The 14,756-nt window shown below is 39.9% G+C and overlaps 1 protein-coding gene across 1 annotated transcript in view; it reads left to right on the forward strand.

The window, feature by feature from the left end:
* LOC112045111 (uncharacterized) overlaps positions 1 to 10,969 on the forward strand; it is a 132,151-nt gene extending 121,182 nt beyond the window's left edge. Inside the window, exons 6-12 of the mRNA XM_024081192.2 lie at positions 4,103 to 4,293; positions 4,736 to 4,868; positions 6,126 to 6,256; positions 6,626 to 6,907; positions 7,187 to 7,486; positions 8,101 to 8,336; positions 8,903 to 10,969. Of these exons, the coding sequence (XP_023936960.2) occupies positions 4,103 to 4,293; positions 4,736 to 4,868; positions 6,126 to 6,256; positions 6,626 to 6,907; positions 7,187 to 7,486; positions 8,101 to 8,336; positions 8,903 to 9,122 (1,493 nt within the window). The 3' untranslated portion in view covers positions 9,123 to 10,969. The remainder of the gene's footprint in view (positions 1 to 4,102; positions 4,294 to 4,735; positions 4,869 to 6,125; positions 6,257 to 6,625; positions 6,908 to 7,186; positions 7,487 to 8,100; positions 8,337 to 8,902) is intronic.
* Positions 10,970 to 14,756: the final 3,787 nt, after the last annotated feature.

Raw genomic sequence — 14,756 nt, forward strand, 5'->3', positions numbered from 1 at the left:
GGTAGTAAGTGATGATGCAGTCCAAGATGGTAGCAGGCCAACTTGTAAGGATGAGGATGAAAATCCACCTTTCGGTTTCTACACGACATCGTACCGGAACGTTAAATCGCGTGGCGGTACGTCTTTGTCAGTAGGGTGGCCACGGCCGAGCCTCCCACCAGCCAGACCTGGACCAATTAAGAAAATCTCAATCGGACCAGCCAGAGATCGAACCCAGGACCTCCGTTTAGTAAATCCACCGCGCATACCGCTGCGCCACAGAGGCCGTAAATTAAGAAAATTCTAGGTATGCAGGGTTGATTCCTCACGATGACATTTGATACACTGACAAAAGTTGTGCAAGTGCATACCTCGGACCGGATTTGACCCTATGGCAGGCTTATACCCTTCCAATTTGAAGGCAGAAGTCATATCCACTGGGCTATCACGAGCTTGAACAGAATACACCCTACATAAAAATTACATCATGTAGTCGTGACGTCATAATATTGCCTAGAATTTATCGAGTTTTAATGTACGTAGGCAACACATACGTGGAATTTTAGACATCAGCGGCACCAAAAGTCTATGCTAATAAATAAGGAAAGTGTTCGCAATGCTGTCGAGCGAAATGGTACGCGGCATCCGAGTAGTTTCGCCCTTTTACGGCGCAAACGGATCTCGCATTATGGCACTTATTAGTGTCTATTAGGTCTAGCGGTTACACGCTGGTACGTTAACGTTTGAAAGCGTAAGTTGATTAATATTCGTGAATGTAATAGAGTTGTATACACGATTTCTCTTCGTTTCATTACTAGTACTTACGCGATAGTGTGAAGAGCTACGTATTCAAATTTCGTCCTTGATTTAGCGTACATAAGTTTATCAATATCGTAATTTATACTTCTATACTTACTTAATGCGAAGCTGAAGTGGCAATGGGCAGGCCACATGGTTCGAAGAGCCGATGGACGTTGGGGTCTCAAGGTGCTGATTCCAGCACCTTGAACTATGGATGGCTCTTTGAATCGCGACCCTGCACCGGAAAGTGCAGTGTTGGTCGACCCCCCTGGGTGGGTGGACCGAAGACGGCGGCTCGAGACCGATTTGTTTGAAAGTCCATGCAAGAGGCCTATGTCCAGAAGTGGAAGTCCATCGGCTGATAATGATGATGATGATGACTTACTTAATATAAAGAGGTAAAGTTTTTGGTGTTGTAGGAGGAAATCTCTAGAAACGATAATTCAAATTCGTTTTCGTTCAGAAACTCAAGCACGTTAAACCAAATTCAAAGGCCTCTTTCACGGGCGCTTGTGAGGCGCATGTTAGTCGTAAGGTTAAATAAAGTTTATCAATAACTAAATAAATATTAAATACACTTAATAGGCTTGAAAAACCAATTAGTATGTCTAATAGTGATTCTATACTACAGGTTCATATTTCATTGAATAGCCGTCGATTCTGCTCATAATCTCCACCAGTCATGTCGGATTACCCATAGAATTATGAGAGTGACAGAATAGAAAGCCAACATAATATGCACTATAATAAGTACCTCTTGCTTAGTTTGATTTGACACAGGATTATTACAGATAATCCTATTATTTTACTTAAAGTAAAATTATATTTTATGCTGCAATATTTAGGTCTATTGGATAATATATTGGACTCTATAACGATCACTATAATCGGGGCTCGGGGAAAGAATTCCATCAATTTTCCAATTTCTCTGAAGTAATATTGTTTTTGAGATTGGAGAGAGAAACGTTGATTTACGTGTGGCTTTCCCTTAACAATACTGTCGGAAAACATCACCAGTCATATATCACAGTCAAGTTTAGTCCATTACAACCACAGACCGAAGTACCTGTATAGATACGGCTGCCGATAAAGACCATTTGTATGAAGATTCAGTCAAACAAAGCTTGGCTGATATAATCTACTGGGAAACTCATATTGTTTGTTATGTCCTATTGTATGGTGCCTTTGTTTCTTTTGAGCGGCGATACGGTGAGAACGTATTCCTTGTAATTTGAAAACAAACAGGGCAATTGGGCTTGGTGTCTGAAAAAAATATAAACAATACATGAAATTAATTAATTGTGTATGACTATAATCATTAGACTTTAATGAAACAAAGAGGTCGGTGTAGATTCGAACCTACGCCCTCCGATTCGAAGGCAAAAATCACATCCATATGCTTTGACATATGCTATCACGAGCTTGAACAAAATATACCCTACTTATTACGTCCTGGTAGTTGTGACGTCATAATATTGCCTAATATGGAGCGATTTTTATTGCCCGTGTAAGCAACAAATACTAGATTTAAAGCGGCTCCAAAGGTTGCCGTTGTTTTTTTTGAGCGTGAGGCTTGGTGTCTGAAAAAAATATTAAACAATACATGAAATTAATTAATTGTGTATGGTTTTTGTCTTTTCGTGAATCATTCGACTTTAATTTGAACAAAGAGATCAGTATACATTGCTCAAAGTTAAGCTTTATGTGCAAAGTCACTGATTTAAAATGATCATTGGCAGCTTTAAAATCTAATTCATAGTTTAGGAGACTAGTAAAAACAGAAATAATTGTAATGAGAATAGTATTTATTAACGAAGATAATACTTAAATTAGCTAAACTTATTATAAAAATAAAATATAAGGAAATATAACTACAACTACAAAATTAAAATAAATTAAAATTAAAACTAATACCTAGAAATAATTATCGAAATTTGCCGCCCTTGGTAGGGTGCCCATCACGCAGGCAGCATTCCCGCGCTGAATTGCGATAAAAATTCTTTGCGCGAGAAAGCTGCCCGCCCGAGGGTCGCCTGTTGCCTCTCTGAGGCGTTTGCTGATCTAATTATTGTAATTGTTTTTATTAATATCGTCAATTTCATCTTAGTAAATAAACCTACATAGAAAGTCTTACAATTCATTCGGGGGCGTGCGCCTTCAACTTTTTAGTTGTAATATCACGTGTCTCAAACGGTGAAGGAAAAACATCGTGAGGAAAGAATTTTCTTTATTCTCTGCGTGTGTGAAGTCTGCCAATCCCCATTGGGCCAGCGTGGTGGACTAGTCTCCTCTAAGAATGAAAGGGGTCACTCTCATTCTTAGAGGAGACTCGAGTTCAGCAGGGAGCCGGATATGGGTTGATAATGATGATGTACCTATGTATTACAAACTTATATGATCTTTATTTTTGTATTGTATGTCAGTAAGTAGTTATTTCGAATAAAATCTTACGAAAATTCAGTGATTTAATTTATGCAGTACATATACATATATACTTGTACGCTAGCGAGTTTGAATGTTTTATTCATACATCCAAATTCGCTAGCGTCTCGGACCTCCTTATTTCTATATATTTTCTATATGTTTGTGAGTTGAACCTATAACACTTTAATATGCGCTTGGCTTAATACCATAATCATAATAATTGAATGTGAACCTTGACTCGCATCAAGAGATCACAGAGATCACAGATGCTGATCGTATTGTTTATTTTACTAGGCTACTTCATACATGTACCGCCTTTCATGTAAAGAAATAACAGTTTGAATAACCAACTAACTGTTTAACAGATGTTTCATTCATGACATTTATCAGGAACGATTACACAAGAAGAATATGCTTCTTCTAATTTTATCGAAAACCTAAAATTTCAATTATGCCCATTTGGAATTTTAGTTTTTCGACTTTACTACATTGATATTTACAACATTCTATAATTGGTAATGTAAAAAATAACAAAACTATCATGAAGATTATTCAAAATTATTCTCAACAAACGTACCTTTACCTACCTACCATGATGTTGAAGTCTACTTAGCACGGTGGTGTACTGTCAGCTACTGACAATCAAGTAAGCTCATGCTAGCAATTGAGGATCTATTAAGCCCACATGCGCTTATATGCATAAGCGCTAACGGCTTGACATCCGATAAAACTCATCACGTGTTGGTCGCGATCGGCATGATGTCATGCACAACGCGACCAACACACAATCAAAAAATGAGTTTGTTGGTAGATTTATATCAATAGAATATAATTGTTCAAATAAGTTCAGTAGGTTATCCGATATAAAAAATAACAATAAGTTATTTTTCTATTGCAGAGCCGCCCCGCGTGACGGCGGCGGTGGGGCCACGAGGCAAGCGGGTGCAGACGCCGCAGCCGGTCCGCTCGCCGCCCGCTCCGCTCGTCGCGCCCACGCCCGCTCAGCCGCGCGAGCAATCAGCCGCGCTCGCTCACGCTGCCAAGGGCGTAGAGGCACTGGGCGTTTTAGTGCAGTATTTAGTATTCCGAGTAAGTCTTGACAACTTTTAAATTTTAATTAGAACGCCACTAAAGACATAATATCTCGTGAAAAGAAAAAGAGAAATGTCGACCAATGGCGGTGGAGTTGCCCTAGTCCCATCTCTTTCGTCCCATCGTTCCAATAGAAGGCGATAATACTGGTTGCCACGCTATTGGGTTATTGTCTATTTCTCTTCACGACACGTGTTGTTAATCGCAGTACAATATAATAAAACAAATAATTTATCAACTTCACAACAACATTTTTTCTTTTGGAATTTTCCATTTTTCTTACGTTCGAATCAAAAAAATATGTAATGTTTTTTTTCTTTTGTTTTGTAATTTTCCCTCCTAAGTTACAAGAAATTAAATTGCATTGTGTTTGCGCAAATGTGTAGGCTATTTTAAGTTAAAAGAGCAGTCCCTACGTAATGTTTTTGTAATTTTCCAGTTGGATGCGCTAAACAGCGGCTCATGGCGGCAAGAGGCGGAGCGCTGGCGCGGCGTGGCGGCGGCCGAGCGCAGCAGCGCCGCGCGCGCCGACCGCGACCGACAGCAGCGCGCGCAGAAGGATCTCGATACCAGTACGTGCTACTGCTACTGTATGTACTCCTAGTAGCTACACAGTGACTCGTGGCGGCAAGAGGCAGAGTGCTGGCGCGCGCGCCGACCGCGACGATAGCAGCGCGCGCAGAGTGATCTCGATACCAGTACTACTTATGTACTCCTAGTAGCTACTCAGCGGCTCATGGCGGCGGCGGGTCCCAAGGTGTTGGAATGGTGACCCCGCACTGGGAATTACGATATTGGTTGATCCACTATTAGGTGGACCATTGACATCAAGTGGGTAAGTGGGAGACGCTGGGTGCACGTGGCTCAGGACCGTGCTGTTTGGAAATTCTTATAAGAGGTCTTTGTCCAACAGGGTGAACTATGATGATTATGAACCAAGTAGAATACTAGTGATTTTATCTCTACTGATAATAATAGTTCATAGAGAGGATCTAACACTTTTATAATCTTGAGTATTTATTCTAACTTGCAATTAAGAATTGCAATTTTAAACAAGGCCCTCTTCTCTTAAGCTCAATTCTCAGTGAATTGTGTGTTTTTATTATAACTACTGAATAATGTTTATAGATTCATTGATATAATTTAACATTTATTGCTAACCGATGTATACTAACAGGTATGCATAGTAAGAACCCTTTTTTGGAACTTTTTTAGATGCATGCAAAAGTGGCTTAGTCGCTATTTGTATTTCTTTAGACCCTCTAATACCAAACACGTCTCGTTTTATGAATGATATGCTACCAATGCAAAATAAACCTTACATTTACCTTTCATCATTAGTTAATTCATAATTGCAAGCATTTGTTTTATGAAAAATCAAAGACGGCGTAACTTATTACTTTATTAGTTGTAGAACGTCTAAACAAAGACTTAGTCTTCGGTCAAACCACAGAAAAGCTAAACTAACATCTACTAAACTAAAGCTAACGCTTTTAGCACTAGAAGTAGCAAGGGGGCGTGGCCCGCGTACACCCGGGTGTGCGGAACATCGCAAGCGTGTCCGCGCATGTACTAGCAGTCTTGTTTTGTTCTGTGACAAAAGAAATAAATAAAATTCAAGTCTAAAGTAAGGGTGACATATTTAATTTTTAACTAAATATTAAACAGCCATTTAGACCACGCCCCTGGGTACGCTGGTTCAATACAAAGAATTGACACCTTATAAATCTAGTTACCTCTAATAACTGTGGGTCAAAAAGTTGTTGCATATAAGGCCGCACTGTGCCGAGATTTGTTTAATGAGTTTTAATAATGTATCGAATTCACAGTCGCAGAATGCCTGAGCAAGATCTCAGAGCTAGAGATGGAGGTGTCGTCCAAGGAGGAAGCTAATGCGCGACTGCAAGCCTCGCATATTGAGGAGGTCTCTTCGTTGGCTAGCGACGTGAAAGGGTTAAAGGTGAGCAAACTGATATTGTTATAGGTATTATGTAATGTAATGTTCATTACAATTACAATCATGGTAATGTTTAATTTTCTATTAATCAAAAGGAGGTTCGCCACTTTTATACAAAACGTGACTTGACTATAAAGTGTCATGGCCACAAATAACCTAATGTTTTATCGATAGCTTAAAATAAATAAAAATAAAAATATCTTAAATAACACTAAAACAAATAATCCCACCCAATAATTAGTTAATACCTACTTAAGTTATTTATCTGTAGTTTAAGTTTAATGAGTTATGTATATGTGGCAATGATGCACAGATTAAAAAGTTATTTGAATGACCTATCTTAATTATTACAGTAACATTTTATATTTTCAGGATACAATCATGATCCTGAAGAAAGAAGTAGCGGAAAGCCGAGCGCGTCTACACGCACACAGTGAAATCGAACGTACCTTGCGCGCGCAGCTCGAGGCGGCGCGGGCAGAGATCGAGCGCGGCGCACAGTCGCACCACCAGTTGGTCAACGAGTCGCACGACCGGTCGCGCAGCGTGAGCGACGCGGCGTGCGACCCAGTCTACTGTGAAGTGGAGGAGTACGAGTTGCAATTGAACACCAAGGAGGAATTGAGCTCGGATGCTAGCGAACTGGCTGCTGAGGTGTGTAGAACTTAATAAGAATCTAATTCGGATGAGTGTAAACCTCTTCCCTATTCTATAAAATTAATAAGCTCACCTTATGATCTAAATATAATATTTAGATCATAAGGTGAGCTGTGACAACCCAGTGGATATGACCTCTGCCTCTGATTCTTGGGGGTCTCTCCAGCACTCACCAGTATTTTCAAAACAAAAAAAAAATGAAAGTTCATCAAACAAAATATTAATTAATTTCAACACGATGATGTCGGGTCTGACAGTAATATATTTATGTGTCAGGTACGATCGTTGCGAGCGGTAATCGAGTTGAAGCAAGCCGAGATGGTTTCGCTGCGAGACGCAAGATCCGAGCTAGCGGTGGAACGAGAGAGACGGGTAGCGGCCGAGCGTGACGTGTGCTCGGCGCGACACGCGGCCGAGGAGTTACGTGAGCGAGCCGCGGCCAGACAGCGGGAAGCTGACCGCTTACGCGAGGAGAACAGACGGATTAGAGAGGCTGCTGCCAGGGACCGAGATCACGCCTCGCGACTGGTGGCACTCAACGAGGAGCTCAGATACAAGCTCAGGCAGAAGTCTCAGGTAAGCTGTAACGATAGATTTTTTCTAATACGCGAGGCTAGTTAGGGGAGTCGCTTACACGAGGAGATACGACGTATCAGAGAGGCTGCAGCTAAGGATAGGGACAGGCAGAAATCTCACGTAAGCTTTATCGATAGATTTTTCCATATACGCGAGGTTAGTAAGGGAGAGTCGCTTACGCGAGGCTGAGGCCTGGGACTGGGTACTGGGTCCACGCTTCGCGAATGGTGGCGCTCAACAAGGAGCTCAGATACAACCTCAGGTAGAAGTCTTAGGTAAGCTATATCGACAGAATTTTGCGAATAATCAAGCGGGAAGCGGACCGCTTGTGCGAGGCAAATGGATGAATTAGGGAGTCTGCGGCCAGGGAGTGGGACCACGCCTCGCTGCTGGTGGCATAACTGCATCAGGTTCTTGAAATGTACATAAAGGGATTGTTTCAAAGCTCTCTAAGAACACCATTTACTGGCAGTTTTAACTAACACTGTTTCACTTTGCCTTGAGATGGCAGCACTATAGTCGCATAGACCGATTACAAATTTCGTAATACTCCTCAAGTCTCTAGTTTTACTTACATATAAAATATTTTACAGTGTTTTTGTATGTCTTCTCAGGTGGTGTCACTGCTAGCCGGCGGTGGATACATTGAACGAACCCCCATGCGTACGCGCACGTCTTCGGGCGACTCGGTGCGGTCCACATCTCCTCCGCCAGACTCGCCCCCGTCCCCCGCAGCATCCCCCGACCCCGACTCACCCCCGCTGCCCGCAGTGAAGGGGGTGGTCGAGAAACCCGACTCCGTCAGTTGGGTGCTTGAAATCGAAGAAACGCCAGAAGAAATGGCTACGAGGTAGGTTAAATAATGACTCTACTTAACCTAATTAATGAAATAATGACTTCATAACTGGTGCGAATTGTGTCTTACAATTGGAATGAGGCTTTTTATAGTAATTATTAATCCTTAAAGTATAACTTTCAATTAGGAAATTGTATGCATTGTAATTTAGATCTATTTCTTGTAAGTCAAGTTCCAAGATTCAGCATTCATGGTGCCACTTTGAAGTTAGATGCCCATTCACAGCTACATGCCGCGGCCATTAATGGTCGCATGATGGTGGTTGGCATCTATAATTACCCACACCAAACCTTTGTTTCAATATTTCGAATCCCTTTCTTGCGTCTATGTTTCTGTGTCTCCTATAATTGTTACACATTTAACATACGCGATTAGACGTCTAAGCAAGCGCGTTTAACTTTCATGCCATCATCAGTCGTGATTGTAGTTAAGCGCAAGGCTAATCGTTTATGTAGTATATACCAGGGTGACAGAGCTATTATTGTAGTTATATTTTTTTCAGTTATAGGTTTTTGAATTGCTCGATATGACCCTACTGAATGTGATGTTATTTTCCGTAGGCTAGCACGGAGATCATCATTCCGCGCAGCCGCATCCCCTAGCGGGGTGAAACGGCGCGGCGGCGGCTCGCCAGGCAGCGGCTCCCCCGCCCCCGCCTCCCCCGCGCCCAACGCCTCCAAGCTCTTCAGGCCTGGAGACCTCGACTTCCCACCGCCCCCGCCTCCCCTCAAGGAATCCGCAGGGGAGGCGATATACATTTACGACGACCGTCAGTATTGAAATGAGTGCTTATTTATAAGAATACCTAGTCTTGTGCGTGACGATGACCACGCGTTGACCGCTTAATTGGGACACAACAACCGATACGATATTCTTGCCGGACTTTCTTTTTGCATGGACAAGAGTGATTTGTAGTTTTAATGGCACTATGGGACCCAACCGGATCGATTTTGTATTTTTAGAGTTTGTCCAGAACAAGGTGTCGCGATCAAGATGCCATCATCTGATATACGAGAAATGAGGTGATCTAGCTTCAAGCGCGAGCGTTTGAAAGCGTATTTTATTAGTTTTAAATATGAAAGACATAAGGATTTTCTAGGAATTGAAAACAATGTAGTGCGAATTATTATTTGTACCTTGTTCTAATATCATTTTTAATGGATACAACAGAGTTTTAAACACATAATATTCGTCTGCTATGTATTCAATACGTGTCACTTGCAGCTTTTCTAGTATCTTGAGACGCTGGCACATATCTACACGAGAATGTAACGAAATGTTTTCAATGTGGATGCTTCACAAACTATCATATTCCCTGGATATGGTTTCGTAGTGGACAAACTCTGTACAGCCGCTCAGGCGCAAATGTATAAGCAAAGTGTTAATTGATTTTTAGGTTATAATTATAATAATTCGCTCAGCCATGGGCTTCTTTGAATTCTCACTGTATTGAAAGATAGGTAAGCATAAATATTTATAAAACGGATTTTACCTATTATTATTTTATGTAGTATTTAAAAGTTTGTAAACTTTCTCAAATATCATGAACATAATATCAATGGTGCGGATAACTAATATCCTTTTATATTTATTGTCCGTTCCACTGATATTATGTTACATCAAACGATAATTATAGATAATTATTATATTTATAATAGATGTTAAATGTTGATTTAATCTCGTAAGATATTTCCACTTCTGATCACTTAGTAGAAACATTAACTTTTAAGTGCATGGAAATGTGAAATTGAATCTAGACTCGTTTATAATTATTATTTGCTTTTCTCAAAATCTGGCCTCAGACTATATTTTATCAAATTGGCTGCATTTTGATGAAGAACGTATATATGTACCTGTGTGTAGCGCCAATAGTTACGTTAACGTACTATTTCTTAGATCTTATACTAGGACTTTAATCTTAATTATTTATTACCTTTTATGTCGACCATATCGACATTTTTGTACCGTCTTGCTTCCAGATCTTGTTTTATGTTGTCTTTTGTTTTATCTGTTTTATCTTACTTCTATATTTACTATTGGTGCGCTAAATGTTTCGTAAAATTAAAATATGCAATATTTTAAATTACTGTGGTTATTATAATTGTCAGTTATAGTGAGCGTCTCTTTAACAATAAGTTTGTTTATATTGATTGTTTTAAAGTAACTTAATGATTATAATAAATTGTTTTATTGTACCTTTATTATTATTGTACAAAATAACAATGAGAAAAAATTAAAGTAGTTTTAAGAGAAATTATGTCAGCGTTAGAACAAAACAATTTGACGCTTTTTTATATTGATGTCTGCTTTTAGGTACCCACGTTATATTCAGTTATGTATTGCCGTAACTATATTAAATCTATAAATAGGTTTACTGTTTTAATTTTTTAAAAACACTGTTCAAACCAAAGAGTCTCATTCATCTTAACTCTTTGTCATGTTCCTTAACTAATGTTTCATTGTAAACCTGATGTTTGCATGCGCGGAATTCATTCAGGTGATACTTATTATTTATTTTTAAGCTAAATAATATGAATAATACCATTCCAAATTAAGAATTGTAAGCGAAAATAAATACATGATTAGAAGAATATCTATTAATACAAAAAATAAAGTATGTGAAATAATTTACTTTTTTTCCTTTATTTAACCCTTCTTTTGTTTTCTTCAATTAGCGTAAGAATATTATGCATTTCATGACTTTTTGCCTACTTGTGACTTGAATAAATCATTTTATAAACAGTGGCTTTAACATTCGTGTTCTCTATTTTTTATCTTACTCGTAGAGGCGACAAAATAGAGAAATGGGCAATGGGAAATGGTCCCCTAGACGGGATGCCCTAAGCAATAACTGCTTAAATAGCTTATAAGCTAATCCAGGACTGAATGTGAGCAATTTATTAAATAGACCCTCCATTAGCCTGCGGTAAGCATCGATCGTGGCAAAGATGTATCGCAAAAAGATTTATCTGTCCGCTATACGATGCTATGTAGAAAACAGTCCCGATTCGATTTTTTTTTCCTGATTGTGTAAGTGTCGTAGGCTCCTTAATGGGACCTCAGCGGCGTCACCGGCGGTTTTGGGCGAGCGCAGAAGCATCGCCTGATCGGGATCCGACGGCAGAAGCAGAAGAGATGAGCGACATGTCTCTCTAAGTGCGTCTCCTCTGAGACTCTAACTTCGGCATAGAGGGTGGTTCTGGAAGGTTAATGTTTTGGCCTGAGCGTATCAGTCTGGGTGCCTCCAAATTCGTGAGTTTAAAAACCCGGCTTACGTGAGATATCGGGGACCTCATCTTCACCGGCGAAAACGCTGTGTAGCTTGTGTTTCTGCTGCCTCGGAAGCATTGGCGGTTGTTAAGTCATTGTCAGGATCGTAAAGGACAACTTTCGGGCGTCTAGATTTATAATCGGCGTTAGGATCGGGGATGAATTAGATTCGGTGGGCTCAAATTTGGATTAAACATTTTGCTTGTGTCGTTAGTAGGCTTCGACCACAGCCAAAGACCGATTGGAAAATTACAAAGCCCGTATAACAATTGATACCATGTCTGAAACCTATTGGATAATGGTTTGAACATCCGGGTAAGCTTAATATTCCAAGTAAGCGCCACCGCATTTGACTAACGTTACTTAACCACAGGTGAAATCGCATTCAATTGCCAATTTGGTGAATACCAGGATGACACATCCAAAATTTAAAGCGAGCTGCAACATTGATCATGTACTAAAGTACACATCCAATTTTTTTTTGTTATACTGCGTCATGGCAATCTACTCTTAAGCAATACGTCACTTTTCTGTCTGATAGTTTAGGTATATTAGTTCATTGTTTTCTTCGAGAGATAAACTTCGCTGTACATTTTCTACAGCAACTCCCTCTTTGGCTACATATGTTCTGTAGGTCAGGGATGCTGGCGATGGAATGAGCTATGCTCGGAGTATCTCTACGTGATCGAATCAGAAATGAGGAAATCCGCAGAAAAACCAAAGTCACCGACAAAGCTCAACGATTCGCGAAGTTGAAGTGGCAATGGGCGGAGCACATAGTTCGAGAGTCGATGGACGTTGGGGTCCCAAGGTGCTGGAATGGCGACCCCGCACTAGAAAGCGAGGTGTTGGTTGATCCCCCACCAGGTGGACTGACGACTAGCGAGTCGCAGTTTAAAAGTCCCTACAAAAGGCCCATGTCCTGCAGTGGACGTCCATCGGCTTATATGTATGATGATGATAATGATGGAAGAACATGTAATTATTTCAGATACATTGCGGTATGCCAAACATATGACATCCAAAATTGAAAGTGATATTGGTCAAATATTTAGTATATTCTAGTGCAGGTTTTAATTTTTAGATTCATTGATGGACATTTAAATTATTATCATTGCGGCATCCGAGGGAACAAACGGCCATTCACATTGTTCATACAATTAGAGTTAATTGGTGTAACTACTGTGTCCTGCGCTTATAGATCTCCTGATCTAGGACATACAATATATATTTACCTACCTACCTAACATTTTTACAGGGCCAGACCGCACTCATTTTAGAAGAGGAGACAAAGAGCTTAAGCTCACCACGCTATTCCAATGTGGGTTGGTGGGCCAAATGTTCTTTGTCATAACGATGATAATAACCGGGACCGTCAGCTCGACGTGTTCTCCTTGTTCGGGCTGAGGAGAATATTTACGTTTTTTTTGGATGACAGAAAAATTAGGTGCCTAATAATAATGACCCTAAGCCCGCCAACCGGCATTGGAGCAGTATGGTGGGTCTAAGCTCTTTGTTGCACATAAAATAAAGATATAATTAAATAAGAAAATACGAAAGTAAAATGCGTAAAGGCGGTCTTAACGCTAAAAGCGATCTTCTCCAGACGAAATTCAATGATAGGTATACCTATTTAAAGAAAGTTAAGCCGCATGCAATAAATTTAACTATTAAAAGAATATAGTAAATTAAACTATTAATAAATAGTAGTTAGGTATAGGTTAAAATAATATATTAATTTAAAAGTAGGTACCTATTTCTATCTATCTATCGTTTAAGTTAACTAACATTTAGGTTATTAGGTTGAACATGTTAACGAAATAGCGATTGACAAATTTTTGTGAATGAAATTCGCAATCCTTCAGTCAAATATAGATAAGTCATGATAAAGTTATGTTGGTGCTACATCGTTTTGTGACAATTTCGTAATATTCGTAAAACTAACACAACAGAATAAGTATAAAACCATTAATTAGTAGGTATACTCCTTGGCTTTGTGTGAAGACATTAATGGCGAATAGAAAGAAAGAAAGAAGGTAAATTTATTTAAGAAAGAAAAAAGGACGTTTATTTAAACACGTTCATTGCTACACCACGCGACATCGCGTGAAGCGGACTTTTACGATGTGGCCGATAACGCGACATCGCGTTGTGGTCCGTGGCAATCTCGTACGAGTGATTCCAAGATTTTGGCTTGTCAATGAGTCGTGGCACACTTCACAATGCCTTAATAATTAATTGTAGTGTCTGTCGCCTCAACCGTTTGGACATGTTGATGGACTAAAACTCAAGTAGTAGAAGCAACTACTTTATCATGTTTGGTAAAACCTTGAAAAAGGTACCGCTCAGCATTGTGCTGAGCAAACATAAACCAAGCATAAAGCGCTGATTTTAGCACCTTGTCCAGGTCGAATCGAATCCATCCAATTAAGAGGCAAGCTCGCCTAAACGTAGCGAACCATGTGGCTCTCTGAAGTTGCAGTTTTTTCATTTCATACTTTTTAGTATGACGGCCTCCGTGGCGCAGTGGTCTTCGAGGTGGATTTACAAGATGTAGGTCTGGGGTTCGATTCCCGGCTGGGCTGATTGAGGTTTTCTTAATTGGCTGGTGGGAAGTTACGGTCGTGGCTAGTTGCCACCCTACCGGCAAAGACGTACCGCCAAGCGATTTAGCGTTTCAGTGCGATGTCGTGTAGAAAACCAAAAGGGATTTTTATCCTCCTCCTAACAATTATATAAAAAAAAACAAGTTAAAACGCTTCCATCTTAGATTGTATTATCACTTACCATCAGGCGAGGTTGTAGTCAAGGGCTAACTTGTAAAGAATAAATAAAATACTTACCAAATGAAAAAAGTCGTGGGTAGCTAGTACATTTTTTTAATTTTACAACCTCAGAGCCGATTTTCGCAGAATCCTTTTGAAAAGATATCACCTTCTAGGTTAGTATTCAGTAAAAGTAGACATCTACTCGAATAAACAGCAGTTTTTCTTATTGAAATTTCTCTTTAGCCTTTGTAAGTCTGCAAAGTGTATCTAGTTTACCATGGTGGTTTATCGTTGAAATGTAAATACAGCCTGAAACATAGGTTCATACGAGTACGACTATGACCGCATCTCGAGGGGAAATTCAAAGGCTTTGCCA

The sequence above is a fragment of the Bicyclus anynana genome, chromosome 9 (genome assembly GCF_947172395.1).
Source record: "Bicyclus anynana chromosome 9, ilBicAnyn1.1, whole genome shotgun sequence".
In the NCBI taxonomy this organism is placed as follows: domain Eukaryota; kingdom Metazoa; phylum Arthropoda; class Insecta; order Lepidoptera; family Nymphalidae; genus Bicyclus; species Bicyclus anynana.